The sequence below is a fragment of the Galeopterus variegatus genome, unplaced genomic scaffold, assembly GCF_000696425.1.
Source record: "Galeopterus variegatus unplaced genomic scaffold, G_variegatus-3.0.2 Scaffold3710, whole genome shotgun sequence".
Classification (NCBI taxonomy): domain Eukaryota; kingdom Metazoa; phylum Chordata; class Mammalia; order Dermoptera; family Cynocephalidae; genus Galeopterus; species Galeopterus variegatus.
The window spans coordinates 119,982-138,419 of record NW_007729821.1 but is presented as its reverse complement, the minus strand read 5'-3'; the positions used below and the strand labels follow the sequence as shown (position 1 = coordinate 138,419).

At 41.2% G+C, this 18,438-nt stretch overlaps 1 protein-coding gene across 1 annotated transcript in view; it reads right to left on the bottom strand.

Moving 5' to 3' along the window:
- PDE11A (phosphodiesterase 11A) overlaps positions 1-18,438 on the bottom strand; it is a 191,541-nt gene that overhangs the window by 68,842 nt on the left and 104,261 nt on the right. Inside the window, exons 7-9 of the mRNA XM_008585781.1 lie at positions 15,526-15,635; positions 6,386-6,476; positions 3,530-3,630 (exon numbers count right to left, since the gene is read on the bottom strand). Of these exons, the coding sequence (XP_008584003.1) occupies positions 3,530-3,630; positions 6,386-6,476; positions 15,526-15,635 (302 nt within the window). The remainder of the gene's footprint in view (positions 1-3,529; positions 3,631-6,385; positions 6,477-15,525; positions 15,636-18,438) is intronic.

The window sequence follows — 18,438 nt, the reverse complement described above, 5'->3', positions numbered from 1 at the left end:
GAGCGCCGCCGCACTTCCCAAGCGGCGCACTTATCCAGTGCGCCACCGGGCCGGCCCCTGGCCATCATGTTTTTAAATTTAAAGAGCAATTTCTTCTTCATGATTACTCCTATTACTATTTTTTAAAGCATCCTGTTCTTATCTCATGGATACAATATCTTAGCTCTCTGAGGATATTGACAACAGTTTTTTTTTTCCTTTCCTTGTTTGCTCTGAATTCCTTTTTTTTTCTTTTCTTTTCTTTTTTGCCTCTTTCTTTCATATTGGAGGCTTATAAAATTTTCTGTGATTCTTGGTTGTCTGCTTGTGTGTAATAGTAAGGCATCAAAAAGCTAAGTGGGAATTGTATGTGTGGGGGGGGAGGGAGGAGTAGGATTGCTAGATAAAATTCAGGAAGTTCAGTTAAATTTGAGTTTCAAATAAAAAACAATTTTTAGTGTATGTATGTTCCAAATATTCCATGGGATACATATATACTAAAAAACTAGTGGTTGCTTATCTGAAATTTAAATAGAACTGGGCCTCATGTATTTCTGTTTGCTAAATCTGACAACCCAGGATGTGTGCTTTATAGATCCTTAGCTTCTAGGTGACCGGGCTACAGGCTATGGGTTTTCAATCCAGACACTGGTTTCATTTCACTTAATCCCCTCTTCTGAGTGCTTTACCTCATTCTCGTCCTGTACCTTGCCTCAGTCCAGAGCTCTTCATTTCACTCTGCCAGAGAATAAACTTCTTGCCTTGTAGGGGTAGAGGAATGGGAGCTTCCTGGCTGTGTTGGTAGAGGACTTTGTGGGCTCCGAGTGTTCTGTAAACCTACTTTCTAGCAATCGCCTCGTCTTAAGCTTTGAGCGTCATATCCACTTTTCGTGGTACGTTTTGTCTCTGAGCCTCAAGCAGGGTTCTGCAGTGCAAACCGGCTTGCTGCTCAGAGCTGTCCTCCTGTGTAGTTCTACTTTCCACTTGTACTCTGCAGGTCAGTTGCCATCTGTTGGTTTGCCTTCCATTTCCCACAAATGTATTAACATTTCTGGTCAGTTGTTGTGTGTCCTCTTTCTTTCTCCTTGCAGATTTATGCCTTCTTTTTCTTTTAAATTTATTTAGTATCATTTTAATGGAGTTTTAGGAAGGAAAAGACAAAGACACTTGGGCTTAATCCACCAAGTTTGACTGAAATGATAGAGTGAGATTTAAATCCCAGACAATATAACTACAAAGCTTTAGTCCTTCCACTATATCTCAAAATAACCTATTCAGTAGAATCCAGCAATAAATGTTCATGGCATAGACTACCCCCAAACCCCTTCATCCTTTCTTCCATAGCAATAGAACCTCTGGTTTTTAGCTGGGCACATGGCTACCCAGAATAAAGGCTTCCTTTCCCAACCTTCCTGGAAGCTAGCTTTGGCCAAATGACTTAGTACTGACCAGTGAAATATAAGTGGAAGTGTTATGTGGCAGATTCCAGAAAACTCTCTTAGAAGACAGCTTGTATCACCCTATTGCCCCTTTCTTCTTTGTCCCTTCCTTCTTCCTGCTGGCTGCAATGTGGACATTATAGCTAGGGCCTGAGAAACTACCTTGGACTAAGAGCTGGAAACCACGTGTTGAAGGTGGCATCACAGAGAGATAGCAGGAGCCTGGGTTCCTGACAACTTCATTCAGCTACTCTACCAACTCCAGATTGCTCACTCATCTCCAGACTTATTCTGGGTGACAGAGAAGTAAGCCACTGTTACTTTGGCTTTTCTGTCCCTTACAATAGAAATGTATTTAACTGATGCAATGACAAAGCGCAGTAAGATTTCAAAGGAGCTGACACAAGACTTCCTATTACAGATGAGAGAAGAGACAAACCTTGAAGGATGGTCAGTTCAGCCAGATGGGGAAGTGGAGAAACAGAATTCCATGTAGAACTGATGACATGATTGGGGAACAAGAGACACTACATAGGGTGTTTCAAAGGGTACATGTAGACCATACTGGTTGAAGTAGACAAATCATGTAGGGGAGAAGTGGAAGATATGAAATAAAAAAAGGTTGGCAGCAGATCGTGGAGGGCCTTGAAAGTCACAGCAAGTTCAGAGCTTTCTTTGAAAGCAGTAATGACACTGAAAGTGTTTGAGATGGAAGCTGGAAATACAGGTCTGTAATGTGAGGGAGGGTTACCGTGAAGAGTGTCAGAGTCTTTTCCGTACAGGTAATAACCTACATAGAGGTAATACAGAAGTGAGACCAGGGGAGTGAATCTGAGTAGAGAAAGAACATGGGTTCAAGAACTCACAGGCGGGATAAGGAGAAAAGAAACCTACCAAGGTTCTAGAAAAGGAGAGAGAAAGGCAGCTGGATGTTGGAGAAGCAAAGAGCATAGAAGTTGACAATGAGAAGTCAGTAAACCTCTGGATGTCACAAAGAAGCTAGAAAATACCAGAAAAGAGTACAGGACATTAAATTTGAGGACAAGGAAGTCTCTGGTGACCTCTGAGAGTACAATTTTGGTAAAATGTGAAGGTGGACTCTGCTCTTCAAAGTGTAAATGGGTGTTAGGAAAATAGAGCTACAGATATGCTCTGTTTATTTTTTAAAAGGTGGGTGATAAAAGAAAGCAATTAAATTGAAAAGCAATTAAAATATCCATGGAGTCAAGTGAAATGCTTTTTTTAAGGGAGAGAAGTTGTTTGGTCTCTAATTTAGGAGAGAACTGTGCATATCAGTGGAGAAAGAGATTTCCAAGCTGCCAAAATATGTAGTCGGACAAGGAAGTCTCTGGTGACCTCTGAGAGTACAATTTTGGTAAAATGTGAAGGTGGACTCAGCTCTTCAAAGTGTAAATGGGTGTTAGGAAAATAGAGCTACAGATATGCTCTGTTTATTTTTTAAAAGGTGGGTGATAAAAGAAAGGTAAATTGAAAAGCAATTAAAATATCCATGGAGTCAAGTGAAATGCTTTTTTTAAGGGAGGGAAGTTGTTTGGTCTCTAATTTAGGAGAGAACTGTGCATATCAGTGGAGAAAGAGATTTCCAAGCTGCCAAAATATGTAGTCCCCGATGGAACAGGCCCCCCTGGGAATGGGAGGGATGGAATTTCTAGCTCGGAGAGAGGCCTGAACTTTTGGGAAAAGGGGACAGCTCTTCTAAGAGTCAACCTTTCATCAGCAAGTATTTTTCATCATTATAATCAATGCCATTATAGATCTGACCAGAAATAATAGTCTAAAATAGCAAAATAAGCCAGTATCTAAAATAAAGATGGCTATCACTTAGTTTCAGAGTCAAGAGTCCCAAAGAAGACTCATAAAACAGAAGAAAGATACAAATCTTGTGACTGTAGCCTGGAATCTCGTGGCTTATATATACCACCTTAATGAACTTCATTTAGATGAGGGGAAAACAAGAAAAAAGCTTAGCTCATTTACACGTTGATGTCACTGGTAAAGTAACAGGCAACCCCCAATATGAACCTGAAAATTAATTACAGGATGGAACTTTAGATATCCATTTGTCAAATAGATCCAAGGCCAATACCTACTCAAAGTACAGCGTGAGGTCTGTTGCCAATATTGACTGCTTCAAAAGCTGCATAAGGTCACTATATTCCTTGGAGGACAAATTAGCAAAAATGTTGTGACCCTGTAATGAGAAAGTTAAAAGTTACAAAAGACGACATTAAATCTGTGGTTGCTGATTACATGTTTTTCTTATATTAAAAAAAAAGGGTCTTGGAACATGGTAAAATCTCTTTAAAAAGACTTAATAAAATTTTGTACAAATATAAACCGATTCCCTGGCAAACACAGCAAAGTGAGAGAGTGTAATCATTTTTGAGGAGGTCTACCGAGGGGCACTTTATGATGTGTTTAGTCTTGAAAACTGAAAATGTTTGAACTTGTCTTACTATGGATACATTTGTGCCAACAACCCTACCTGACTGCCCGTTTCCTGTGGAATTACTTAGTGAAGTTGGTAAAACATTTGGGAATCTTTCTGACACTAAAATAAATACTAGTTTTACTAGTAAATGTTTAAGCTGGAATTTTGAAAACACTCGCCATAGCAACAAATGACTTGGAGGAGGAGAAAAAATCATGAGACTAGTGGTTCTCAACTGCGGGTGATTTTGACTGGGGACTTTTGAATGGGGACTTATGGGAACATTTAGAGACATTTTTGATGGTCATAACTGTGTGGGGGACTGCTAATGGCATGTAGTAGTAGAAGCCGGGGATGCCGTAGACATCCTACAATGCACAGGAGACCCTGCAACAAGACTTACCTGGCTGGACATGTCAGTACTGCTGAGGAACCCACATTAAACTGTTAAGATACACTTTGATGAAGTGTGGGGAAGAATAAATTCAGTACAGTGAATAATTACTGAATAGCTAGGATGTAAAAGGCATTGTTCTTGGCATAGTGGACTCTACAGATGACTTTTACCTAAGAAAAGTTGCAATCAGACCTTTATCTCCATACCTCTGAAAAGCACTCTTGTTTTGTCAAAATTTGTTTTAGCTACACTAGGCAGCACCACAATTTGTTTTTAGTAAAGTGAAACATCCTTCTGTAAAGTGACCAACAATTCACTTAATTTGTTTGAAAGTCAGGACTTTGCATTTTTCAGGTTTTCTTAGTGTGGAGTGTGAACTCAAAAGCATGTGGCCCAGGAACCGCACCAGTTTCAAACCTCGTGTTGAGAGCTGGAAGAGGGTTGAGAAGGAAAGGGGCAGAATGACTGCCTGAGAATAAACTCTTCTCCAATGAGAGTGAAATCAGTTCTTTCAGGGAACCAGAATATCAATTAGTAAATTATCTCTTACCAGGCTCCCCTGAGTTAATTTATTTCCCTGGGTGAACCTACCACTCTTAAAGACTAAGTATATTGGTTCCACCTGGGACCAGGTCCAATATTAATAATAATTTTCAAATGAACTCTTCCAGACCCTTAATTCAGTCATTAAGAGGAAGACAAATAACTAGAGGAATGCTGCACTGTAATTCTGCCCAGGTTTTTTTGCTGAGCCTTGCTGCATGGATCAATCACAGGCGGTGTTCTGTTATTATTAGTCTCTGTCCTTCATAGAGAACATCGAAGGGAAGGGTGGCCAATGGGTTTTGCCTGTATGAACACAAATTCTAAATGAGTGGGGTCTGTTTCCCCAAGGAAACTTGACATCCTGTTTGTAATTCTTGTTATTACTAGGGGGGGTTTCTAGAGTCAGAAGTATAAATTCATCACATTTACCAGTACAGAAAAGATAGTCTGAACCAAAGTCTCCCCTATTTCTACTTCCCTCCTCCAAAGCATGCAGCTAAAACATGACTTTTGTAGGAGAATTCCAGAGCCACAGATGCCAGGATGCTGGCTTCTGTCAGTTACTGAGAGCCTAACCCTTGTTGTCTTACTCCACACTGAAAATCAAGTCACCCCCAGCAAGTTTGCCCTTCCACAGTCCGCATTCAGGTTCCAGCATGCAACTCTTCTTTATGGGGTCGAAGGCCTTCATGATATTGCAAAAGACATGCTTTCTCAAGATAGGCTGGAAGAAAAAAACCTCCATATTTAATGATGCTATTCCAGCGAAGCAGGGCCTTAATGATGATAATAATAATAATTAATGGCACAGCTAGAGAACTGACAAATAATGAGGAACAGATGATCCCTTCCTGGCCTCAAAGAAAAAAAGTCTGTACGCCTGCAGAAAATTAAACAGATCCTTTCCTGGCAATTTAAAACTCAGGCGCCTCAGTCAGAGTCAGTTAGTGGTTTCTGCTTTTCTCTGTGGAGAGCTAAAAGTACAAAATTCCAACTACTTCTAACTCCTGCATTGCCACATGAAGCAAGATAAGGCATATGGCATTAGCCTTAAGTTCAGCTGCAGTTCTTACTTCAAACTGGTCCCACCAGCAATTTGAAGTTCTTTTATCTTTTATAGGTTTCTCAAATGTGCTAATAAAGTGTAACTTTCTCACCCTGTTTTTGCTTCTACCAGTTTTTAAAATGGCTTTGGGTTTCACAACCTATGAATGTTGGGCCACTCACTACTTGGATCAAGGCACTCCCTTAATGGGCTTCTATATTCCCTCAAGGAAGGGAAGATCATGATCTGGTGACAAGCCATCTATACCTGTTATCCTATTAAGTGGATCTGAAAAGCCTCCTGACCAATAATGAAACTCAAGTGAATCAGCTCAGGAAGAATCTCTCCAGGGTCCTAGGTTAGGCATCTAAAAGAATAAAAAAAGCCACTAATGCCCAATAGTTTGACTTCAAAATGTTTTCCTGCTTCTCTGTGTCTACCTGTGGCACTACAAAGAAAGAGAGGTAGAAAATACATAGTGGTTTTGGTTTTCTGTCAAGGGGAGAAATAGAACATCAGGTCTGTACCTCACTCTGAAGGATCATCACGGCGTGGTTAAAATGGTGATGCTCTAAGGTAGCAGAGGTTCCATAGAGTTGGGCCAGGGCAGAGCCACTCCTGAAAGAGGATAGAAGAGTGAGCGAGCTTCACCTGTCAACCACTCCCCCACCCCAGCTCGATGGATCAAACTGCTTTTCCTGCTTTTGGCAAAAGACTGTGAGCAGATATATTCTCAAGTAACTGCTGGTGTAGTTCACTTATCTATTAAGTAAACCTTTGGGGAACTTTCCATGTCTTAGGCTAAATGCTGTGGGTGATACATGATGAATGAGACATAGTCCCTGTCTTTAAGAAATGTACAGAGTAGTAAGAGAGATGAAATGTGATCATAAGGAAAAAGAATGCACACAACAACGATGCAAATACTAGTACATGGTAGAAAAGTGTTCCAGATCCAACCAAAGTGCTGTGGATGTTCTGAGGAAAAAGAGACATCATTTCTGGCTCTGGCGATCAGCGTAGGCTTCAGGAACTGAACTGTTTCTTCTGAGTGTCCAGAGCAACAGTCTTCTACCAAATGTATTTGACTCTGCATAGGAAGAGACCTTGTGTGCATTCTGTAGAACCCATTTTATCTACTTTACATGCAAGGTTGACAAGATTCTAATATGGTTTCACAGCTCACAGTTGCACTAAGATATTTCCATGTAGAACTCTGGAAAGTTCCCTGGATCTTGAGTCAGATCTCAGCTCTTCCTCCACTTAGTAGCTTTGAGCAGTTACTTGGCCTCTTTAAGACTCAGTTTCTTCATCTCAAAAATTATGATAATGCTATCTACTCACCTATTATTTATGAGATTACAATAAAATATTTGAAAGTGCCTATCACAGTTCCTGGCATGTAGTAGATTGTAGTCTATATTAATTATTAATCAATAATTAAAACACATGGATATTTCCATTTTAAATCAATGAAACATTAATTGATACTTGAAGGGATTAAATTATCCACAGATTTTGTTTATGTAGAACAATCCATTATTCCTTAACAATGTCAGTTCAGCGAAGTGTTCATTTAAAATGTTCAAATACCTTCATTTCCAATTCTTTTTTGGAGTAGGAGTTAGAGCATCTTAAGCGTTGAGAGCAAATCCAGAGAATCCTGCGGTTTAAAGGGTGGTCATGGGACTCTACCTGAGTACACATCCAGGTCCTTGTGCTCTTCCTTGCTTATTGAGGGGGTTTGGCCATTGAAAGGGCAGTTTGGCTTTAACTTGGAAATGCTGGAGATTGACAGTTCATAGTCTGTGCAGCTAGTGAGAGGAGGAAAGACTGCATCTAAGTGCAATGTGAAGGATTTCAGTTGTAGATGAAGGATTTCCCTCTATCTCCAGTGTGAGGCAGCCCAAGAATGCGGTCAGTTTGGGGGTACGGGGATCTGTCATCCTTGGAAAGACTCAGAGCTGACTACATGTTAGGAGGAACAGCAGGGTTAGGTTCAGTAAAGATTATTATGAAGAGGGTTAGTAAGGAGGGTACTAGATTTTAATCAGGTATGTATTATCTCTTTAAATCTTGCTTTAATCTATATCATTTATTTTTTCCAGTTTTATTTATATTTATTTTTGTGGGGTACAGTATGTTATTTCAATACATACATATACTGCACAATGATTCACTTAGGGTAAATAGCATAGTTTTGGGCCCATTAATGCAACCCTTTTCCTCCCTCCCACCCCTTTGTTCTCTTAATCTGTATCATTTAATAAGTGAAAATTTGTTAGGCTAATCTTAGTGACGAATTAATATTTAATGTTAATTACTATTTGTCTTAGAGTTTATTTCTATGAAGATACATGCTTCATATGCCTTTGTCTTGGCTGTTGAAATTCTAGGATGCTTCCTCATCAGATTCCCTCTTTGTCCCTTTCCGTAATCCCATTTTACATTCTGCCAACTCTCACATAAAACTGATTCAATCACAGAAAATAAGCAGATTTTGCGACTGATACAGACTGATGCTACTGAAGTGCAGAAAGACATTGTGATTCATTCATTTATCCATTCATCTATCACTCATTCATCCAACAAGCTTTGAGGACCATTATTACACCAGGCCCCAGGTATGTGGCATATGAGGATAGGTAAGACATGGCTAATACCTTCAGGAAGCTCATGGTCCCCTATAATTGTGTCAGGGGCATTCTCTGATTAGCCTTGTACTAAAATTGATCACCTTGGCAAGCAAGGTGCTGTCTTGGTATCCAGAGAATGGAGCATGGTACTAAGTCTATTTTCAGTGTTCTACAATAAAATCATCTGTGCCGGAATACTTCTATTTTCATATGTATCCTTTATTTACACTATTAGATTTGGTCCCTGTCAGATTTTTTTTTCCTTTTTGTCTTTTTTCGTGACCGGCAACGGATTGCAACCCTCAGTGTCGCGCCCGTACCGGACCGGGACCGGCAACGGGATCGCAACCCTCAGTGTTGCGCTCGCACCTCGCTCAGCCAGTGAGTGGCTGGTCTGTATGTGGGATCCGAACCCTCAGTGGGAGCTCCGTCGTGCTCCCAAGTGGTGCACTGCGCCACCAGGCCGGCCCCATCCCTGTCAGATTTTTGCAAGACCGCCAAACCTCTCAGCGCTTTCTCTCTCAGGCTGAGGCTCACTGGGAAGGCTGCCTATACCTTTGTGACAGACTGTGAGCTTCCTGGGAGTACCAAGAGCAAAGTTCACAGTCATAAAACTTGATATAAATGGCAAAAATATAAAATGTATCTGTTAGAATGAGCTTTATACAAAAATATTCTACAGAATACTACTTCTTTGGAATGTTGAGTGGCATTAAGGGCAGCAATTAAAAGGGTTTTGTGTCCAAGTAAGTTTGGGAAATTTTAAAGTTAGGTGTCAGTATGTGAAAATACACATTGTGATTCTGTGGGAGAACAGAATATGCAACATTATTCATTCTTAATTGATCATCAACTATTTTTCAATAACCCATGTCTTTTATGTAATGTACTTTGTGCAAGGTTATACTTCTACTTTTTTATGTAAAATATGGGGGGGGGACCCAAATCAATCACATATAAAAAAAAAACCAGACTTTAACACCACACCTCGTTTTAATTGTCTGTGGTAAGTATATAAGTAGCTTTGGGGCACACACACTGCGGTTGTAAAAAATACAATTATATATATGTAGGGTGTGGGGGATGGAGGGGGAGAGAAAGAGAGGAAAAGAAGAGAATCCAAACTCCATCAGCACAAGCACAATTATACATGTGAGTGTTCATGATGTACATTATTGATTAGGTCATCCTAACGTACTAAGAAGTTTTTCATTTTTGGACAGGCAGCACACGAAGGAGAAACTTATTAAAAAGAAAAGTTAAAGTAAAAATTCTGTCCCCATAGCCATTCAGCACTTTTCACTGGCACTAAAAATAAGTGTGCAAATGCAAGTGGAAATGTACCTTCCTAGCCTCTCTGGATAGGCATATTCTTTGAAAAAGAGACTTAATGGCAGTGTGCAGCCATGGCTTAAAGGAAACTTTAAAAAGGAAAACTGTGAAAGATAATTAGGAAATTGAGAATTGTTGGGCAGTGGTGAGGAATGGGATTAGGCTGTCATAGCAGATTAATGTGCCCCAGTATTTCACTTCTGGGACCTGGCCGAAAGGGACAAGATGGGTTTTCATTCCCAAGAAATGAATATAAGAGATTATGCTAGGAATGAATAGAAGAAGTCTCCTAGGAGAATGTACCACAAAGCTGCTCGGTACTGATATTTAATCATCGGGGGGCAGCTGTAATGGAGAGGGGGACGCTGTCCCTGGAGAAAACAGGGGAGAGGTGTGAACAGAGCAATTTCAAAGCACTGTGGTTTCGCTGCCCTCTCTACCTATTGATCATTCAGTGCACACACTCCAATACTTAAAAATTAAGAATAAAATATGAAAATGCAAAGGTTCACTTATCAGAAAGGCTAAGAGAATAAATCAAATTGTGCTCTTACTAAAGTCACACTTTTTATTGTAGAGGCATTTTGCATTTTATACAGTAATTTGTCCCTTGCTAAATGTCTCCTGTTTCTTTATAGCCTTATATATGAAAGAAAAAGGTAGCATATGCTTTGCCACATAATAATCAATGCATTTGAATCCTATTTCCAAATCACTTGAAAGGCTGGAATTAGAATGTGAACACTTTAAGAAAAGGAACTGTCTGCTATACTATATTTCTCTCACAATGCCTAGCACAGTGTCCTGAACATAGGAAGCACCCAATTGATGGGAAATTTAAAAAGGAGAAAAGAATACAGGTTTCTTCCTAGAAATTTTCTAAACAATGGCACATTCACTGAATATATCTTATTCTAATCAACAAAAAAGGAGTTCCTTCTCATTATGTAAAAAAAGTCTCTTTCAGCATTCATTGTCCAAGGAAATCTTAACTGAGGTTGGTGGTGTTGGCATTAAGTGTCCTGAGTTCAAAAGTTACTCTATAAGTGGGTGCAGGGTGGATGCACACCCCATGAGCTGGTAAGTTGCGTACAAAGTTAATCATCTTGAGGAAACACGTCATACCATCAAACAGACAGATGTGATCATATGAAACGAGGATGCCAAAAATAAAAAGAAAAAAGAAAAAATTGAAATCTAGTATCAGTGACTCAATACCTATGTAACATGTGCAAAAGCTGTTCAGAATTATCAAGGACTTGAGATTTGGGGACCTCAGTTTCCATTTTAAAAATTAAGGCATTGAAAAATACGACTACTAAGTTTTAGTTCAGTCCTACAATTTTTATGGCCCCATGTCTTGAGTTGTTGGATGTCAAAATATATTTTAGTCTATCAGAGCTCACATATCTGCCAAATAAGTCAATAAACTGGAAGTTCAAAGGTCCAAAATGGATGTCACAAAGTCATGGAAGAGTGCATGATACTGTAGTTCAGGAATGGCTTTTGGAATCAGACAGTCCAGGTCCGGACTCGACTCTACTACATTCCGGATGGATGGATTTGGTCAAGTTACTTATTTTTCTGAGGCTCAGTTCCTCCTGTAAATTGGAGACAGAAACAGCTACCCTACAGAGATGCTGGTGAGCGCTTAAGACATGGTGAACAATGAATGAATTGTAGTTCTTCTCTCAAGGACTGTTAATTGTAAAGAATAGAAAGGAAGTATGACCAGCTTTACCAGGAAAACGGTTGATTAAATGAGACCAGTAACTCTGAGAGACTCCCATGATCACAGGTACGGCTGGGTGTCCCAGGAGTAGGAGCAGAGATGGGCAGATCCAGGATCAGGTCTGCTTTTCTCTTTCTCTCAAGCTACAGTCTCTCCTTTCTGCTTCTCTCTGAATATCAGCTTTGTTCTTTTCTCTTCTCTGTAGACTTTTGTATCTTTTGCTTTCTTGTATCTTTTGTCCATTTGAGATGTGGTCATCATAGCCTTCCCCAAATGGTAGCCTCAGCTCCCAAGCCTGTGTGGACCTGCAGCTTAGGATCCCTGCAGCTAACTGACTCAATCTCATGGCAGTCCAACTCCAGATTCCTCAGAGATGAACTCTGATTTGTCCAGCTTTGATTAGGTGTTTGCTCTTGGTTCAAAGAGCTGGGGTCAACTGGCAAGGAGAGCTGCCTCTTTCAGTGTGAGACTTAGGCCGTCTCTTGGGGGGGGGGTGCCACTGGTATCTGAGTACAAGTACTGTGCACTTCACTCTTAAATAAACCCACAAGATGCTCACTCTGCTTGTTTTACAGACACAATTCTAACACGGTTATCTCTTTATGCATAAACAGTGAAATGGTAGGGAGCTGAAGAGAGAGCATTAGAGAAAGTGGTATCTGACAGGGTAGCTTTGGCCTGGGGGAGAGAAGAATAAAAAAAAAAATAATGAAATGCAGACACAGGATCTCAAAAATAAGGAACTATCAGACCCTATAATGAAAACATACACAGTGTGTACTTCAGTGGGCTCTAGGTCTTGGGGAACCTCAGTTTCTAGTTTTGTAAACATTTTTGTAGAGTATCAAACCTATATGTATAAAAACTATGTTTTATAATAATCTATAAAAGGTGACACCTGTTTAAGAAATCAGGAAACTTCATTGAAAAGCTATATTAAAATAGTTGAAATAAAATCTCATCCATTTATGCATTCACCATTCACTCATTCATTCAGCAAACATTTATTGTGTGTGTGTGTTATGCTCCTGACACTGTTTAGATGTAGGTACTGAAGAGGAGGGGAGACGCATCTGTAAGTCAGCAGTTAAAATGGAAATGGAATGAGATGCAAACTTCTGAAAAGGCACAGCCAGTGTATTCTGTGGTCATACAAAATTGCCAAGGGCAGGTGCATCAGGGATAGGACCCTGGGAGGGATGCTTTCAGAGGAGCTTTGAGGAAGGAAGGGGAGGAAGTGCATTCCAGGCAGGGGAAACAGCATATTGGGCAGCAGAGAGATGTGAACTAGAGGACCCACGGAGCACTTCAAGTAGTCCCTTGTGTCTGGAACATAGACGCTTGGGTGGCATGGGGTGGGGAGAGTGTGCGCTGGGCCACAGAAATGGGCAGAAGCCCAATTGAAAAGGGCCTTAAGAAACTAAACTAAGGAATTTGAACATTATCCTAAAAGCCGCAGGAAGCTCATGGATAGCTTTTAAGCAGGAGAGTGAGCTGGTCAGCTTTGTGAATTAGAAAGATTATTCTGGAGTGCCAAGCAGACTGGAGGAGAGCTGGGTTGTTCATTGCAGCAATGCAGGAGAGATGCACAGAAGCGGTAGTTGCTGCAAGACTGCAGAGGTTCGACTGGGAGGGGTGCTAAGGAGGGAGTTCTGGGTGGCTGGCAGGTTTCTAGTGGTGATGTTCACCAGGATGCAGAATAAGAGGAGGAAGGACATGCCTGAAGGGGAAAATGGAGATGGAGGTGACTGTGGGACTGCAAATGAGGGGTGCCCCTCAAGCAGCTGGAATAACTGCCTGGAGATCAGCTGAGAATTATCCTTCAAAGAAAGGGATTTGGGACTCATCAGCAGAAGGGCAGAGGCCCTGCATGAAGGCTCACGAAGAGCAGGAGAGGAATGGGAGAGAACGCCACCAGCGAAGGCTGGGGCAGGGGGAGAGAGGCCTTGAAGAAAACTGAGAAGAAAGGCTAGAAAGATAGACCAAATTCCTTTGTCTGTGACACAGAGCAGGAGAGAGTTTCAGGAAGGAGGGGGTGGCAAGGTGTCTCATGGCAAGAAGGTCGAGAAAGAAGGGCAATGAAAGGGCCCATCAGCTGTGGGGAAAGGGGCCGTCAGTGACATTGCTGAGCGCGGTTTCTCTGGAGAGGTGGCACTGGAAGCCACGTGGGAGGCGGGGGCTGGGGAAGTGGAGGCGGGGAGCCTGGGCGACGCTCCAAGACGCTCGCCTGCGAAGGGAGGACGAGAAATAGAACAGAAGCCAGAGAGAGAAGTGGAGATTAAGGCGGGTTTTTTTAAGATGAGGGAGAATTGTTCAGATGAATAGGATGCAGAGAGCCACTAGAGAGAGGAAGATTGATGGCGAAGGTCCCGGAGGAGAGAGCAAGAGGGGATCCGAAGCAGAGGTGGCGGGGTTGGCGCAGACAAGGGCAGGGCAGCCCTTCACTGAGATAGGAGGGAAGGAGGCAAGGATGGGGACGGGTAGATAAGTCTGTAGGTGGCAGGGGAGGAAATTGAGAGAGTTCTCGATTGATGGCCTCAATTTTCTTGGTGAAGTAGGAGGCGAGGTGAGTGGTGTGGGGAGGTGGAGGAGCAGAAGAGAGGACGTTTGGTGTGTGTAACTGCTAAGGGCAATGGGGGACGCGGCTGGCTGGGGACACAGAAAGATGGGTGGGGAGAACTGAGCATCAGCTGAGTTGGGAGAATATATATTTGGTATGTCTCAAACTTTCACAACTGTGACATTTTCTCCCAAAGCCTTTATAAGTCTAGGTAGAGTAGCGAGAAACCGAATTGTTAGATTGAACCGGGGCTGAGTTTTTGGAGAGTGGATGTCACAGAAACTTGAAAGAGTCAAGAAATTATAGAATATTGAGAAGAGAGGGTGGAAGGGATGGGCTATAGGATACAGGATAAATAGAGGACACAAAATCAAAATTCATCTGCTAGATCAGGAGCAAATGCAAGGGTCCAGGACTCCAAGATCTCACTGGGTAGGTGTCTGGAGAAGAAAAAGATGGGTGAGTTGAAAGCATCCTGTTGACACAGATAGGGCTGTTGAAGTTTCAGATAATAGAGGTCAACCTGTTCTGGAGGCTTTCATCAGAAAGTTAATCTTACCTCTTCATTGGAGCCTTCCCTCACCTCTCCACCCCCAAACTTTTCACTTCAGCCTCTGAACTCCTGTATTATTTTTGTTTGTAGATAGATAGTGAAAAGAACATTAAAACCATACTTTCAATACGATAGTCAGGAGACCTGGGTTTTGTTCTTATTTCCAGCACCCATAAATTCTGTGGCCTTGGCCACAGCATAAGCCACCAAGCAATGGCTATATTGACCAGTACGACTTGCTTAGAAACAGATTATTCTATCCATGCACATTATATGCATGGCAAATTGTTGCCTACACATCCCTGTATTTATGTAATTTCTTTGTTTCGCATTTTTCTATGGGTGTAGGGATGAGAGGAAGAAAGACTATACTCCTTGTATGTGGCTTTTTTATCTCACTGTGGTTTACACAATACCCAACATCAAAAGGATCCTGGAAGAGATTCCATTGGAGAAGGGAGAGATATTTTGCTCCATACAACTTCCTACAACTGCTTTTATTTTAACAATCTCAGAACCTGATTTTGAAAACAGCAGGTCCAAGAAGCTTATAATGCCATGAAAGCAAATATTCTGGGAGGAAAAATGTAGGCCCTTTAAAATCTGAGCTTTGTTATCTGACTGAGGTCAACAGAGACAGACCACATCAACAAGCATGACATGAAGGGCAAATTTGCAATTAAAAGAAGAATAGGGAATTATAAAGATGGATGGGCCCCATGACATGCACGCCCAAGCCTGCCTGGCCTTGGCCTCGGATGCCAGAAATTAATGCTCTACTCTTTAGCGCTCGTCACCTTTGGCTCTGAACAGAAAGGCAAATACATTAAAATCACAACAATTAGAGCACTTACTTAGCTTGGAAGGCATTGTTGGTTCCCCTGTGGTCGAGGTCATGACACAGGCATCCCACAATCACCGCTAAAATTTCCACCTCAGTCAGAATCTCCTGAAACCCAGCGGTCTGGGAAGAAGGGAAAAATGGCAGCAGTCAGTTCTGGGGGCAGGGAGGATGGATAAGGTTAGTCTGCTAGCAACAGTCAGCTCAGTTTTCATATCCACATCATTTAAGGAAATGATTAACTGCCACCCGCTTAGACGACAGTAAGTTGGGTGGTCAGTTGCACAGCCTAAGGTCCCCACAGTGATGAATTAGCTTGCTGTCACAGTGGCCCACACGGCCACGCCAGGACAAAGTTCAGACTATTTTGTTACCTTTTTAGAGAGGAGGTTGTACTATCCAGATACAGTGACAGTTTGGCAAAGGGCCAAAGTGTGCTTTGTTATTCTACATTTTACTGATGAGCATCTTGTTTCGTGGTGGGGGATAAAAGAAGGCTGTGAATTTTGAACTGAGTGCTAGATTCACCAGATGTCACTCTAATGAGAGCAAAGAGAGAATAAAACAAAACCAAACCTTTTTTATTATATTAAAAGGAGCATCTTAGAAGTACTCAAATTGTTACATGATGATATTCTAAATGTTATCCTGTAAGTACCTGCATTCATATTGGGTTGGTGGACAGACTAATCTCATATAGATAATAAGGCAGTGTGCGTCTTGGAAACTAGAATTTGGCAGAGGATTTGACAACTCACATTGAGGGTCTAGTGGAGTATCCATTACTTGGAATTATTTTTTTCTTATCCCGTGGTAGCTTGCTTGTGAAGTGCATAGCTGTGATTTGACTTCTTTTGGAAGCAATTTGATATACTTATGTGGCCAAGAGCAGCAATGGGTGTTTGGTCCCTGCTGACCTTCTCATTAGTTTAGAAAAGGAAGGTTATCTCTGGGAAAGCAGGTCTATGCATTTTCTTGATCCAAGGCCTTTATATCTTCCCCACTTTGTAATTCCCATTTCATTACTTATTAAAATCTTTATCAGAGGGCAGGAGGAGGGAAGAGTTATGGTTCAAACTGCTTCACTTTTCATGTGTGTTTCCCCCACAAATCTATGATCACCAGCTAATACCTGTAGGACGCTTCTCTCAGAGCAATAAAAATTCGTTTTTTAATTAGTTATGTTTTTATTGCAAAAATAACTGAACAATAGGCTCTTGTGTTGACAAATTTATTCTTAAAAATTGACTTGGGTCCACTGTTACATTTAGAAATACCTATAACTTCATTTGCATAGCAAATGGAAATGTTTATAAAGTGTCTGGGAGTATAAAATAGTCCCTGTCAAAGCTCGTGTGTGTCCTTTGTTTTAAAATTTGGAGTTGGTTTTTCTAAGTTAATTTTATTTGACTTAAAGTATTACCTGCAATATTTTTAAAAAATTTAAATCGTACTGACACTTAAAACCCAAAACCAGTAGTTCCTCATCCTTCCCCTTTCCTGATTCCCAGAGGCAAGTGCTTTCTGTTTTGTTTTGTTTTTTTAACCTAAATTGCTAGGCTTCCATCATATTTGTATGGAGTATGCACGTATTATTAGCACTAGGTTTTTCACCAAGTACTTTTATAGTTTTTTCCATGTACGATGCATTGCCCTAAGAGCTTTACAACTGTTTAACTTATTTAATTCCCATAACAATCCTGTTAGGTAGGAGCTATTATTACCCCCACTTAACAGATGAGAAAACTGAGTCACAGAGCAGCTAAGTTTTATGCCCAAGATCTCCTAGCTGGTACAGGGCAGGGGTTAGGGAGGAGAAACTCCCAGCGATTTTTGCCTGAGTCTGCCCTTAAATGCTGACAGTGTCTAGGGCAGGTGAGAGTTTATGTTGACCTGCACCTTCCCCCACACTTCCAATGTAACCCATAGACAGAGCTTTCCTGATTATCACCCTGTAAACATCATTCCCTGCTAAGCCAACTAGTACACAATGATTGTTTCCTTTCTTATGTAAATTTTTTCAATTCCTAGAGTTAGGATTTCTTTGAAACATCTAAGTCTTCTCATACCCTACACAACTCTGTAAAATGCCTCTCAAAATAATTTGAAAAAGGGTGATAACTGTCACCCCTTTTTTAAGACCCTGTCCTGGAGACTCCCTCCTGTAGCCTGATCCTGCTGCTTGGGCTTGTCCTCCTGTGCTTCTCCTCCCTGTCACTCAGGGACCCTCTCTCCTTTCCTGGGCTTGATCTCCTGTCTCCTGCATCCCATGCCTTTCTTGTTCCTCCTTCATTCCCTCATTTTGCAAGAGCGCCTCTGCCATTGGCTTCAGGAGAAGCTTCTCCTCCCTGTCACTCAGGGACCCTCTCTCCTTTCCTGGGCTTGATCTCCTGTCTCCTTCATCCCATGCCTTTCTTGTTCCTCCTTCATTCCCTCATTTTGCAAGAGCACCTCTGCCATTGGCTTCAGGAGAAAGGGTGTTCATTTTTTAACACCGGGGTAGTTCATTGGTTTTGAGGCCTTGCATGACTGAAAAAAAAAATCTTTATTCTGTTCTCATGCTCAGTTGTTAGCTCGCCTAACAATTCCAGGTTTAAACATTCTCACTCAGAATTTTGAAGGACTGCTCTATTGTTTTCTAGCTCTCAAAGTTGCTTTTGAGAAGAATATATCATTCTCACTCCTAATACTTTGAATGTTACTTGATTTCCTTCTTTTAGAATCTCGTCTCTATCCTGGTGTTCAGCAATTTCACAAAAATATGCTTTTGATTTGGGACTTTTTTCATTCAATTTGTGTGGTATGCCAAATTTGGAGGCTCAACTTCTTCAGTATAACATTCATCTAATCTTTTTTAAAGAATAGTTTTCCCTGCAGCTATTTTCCTGTCCTGTATGAATGGAACTGTGATTGGTTGGATACTGGA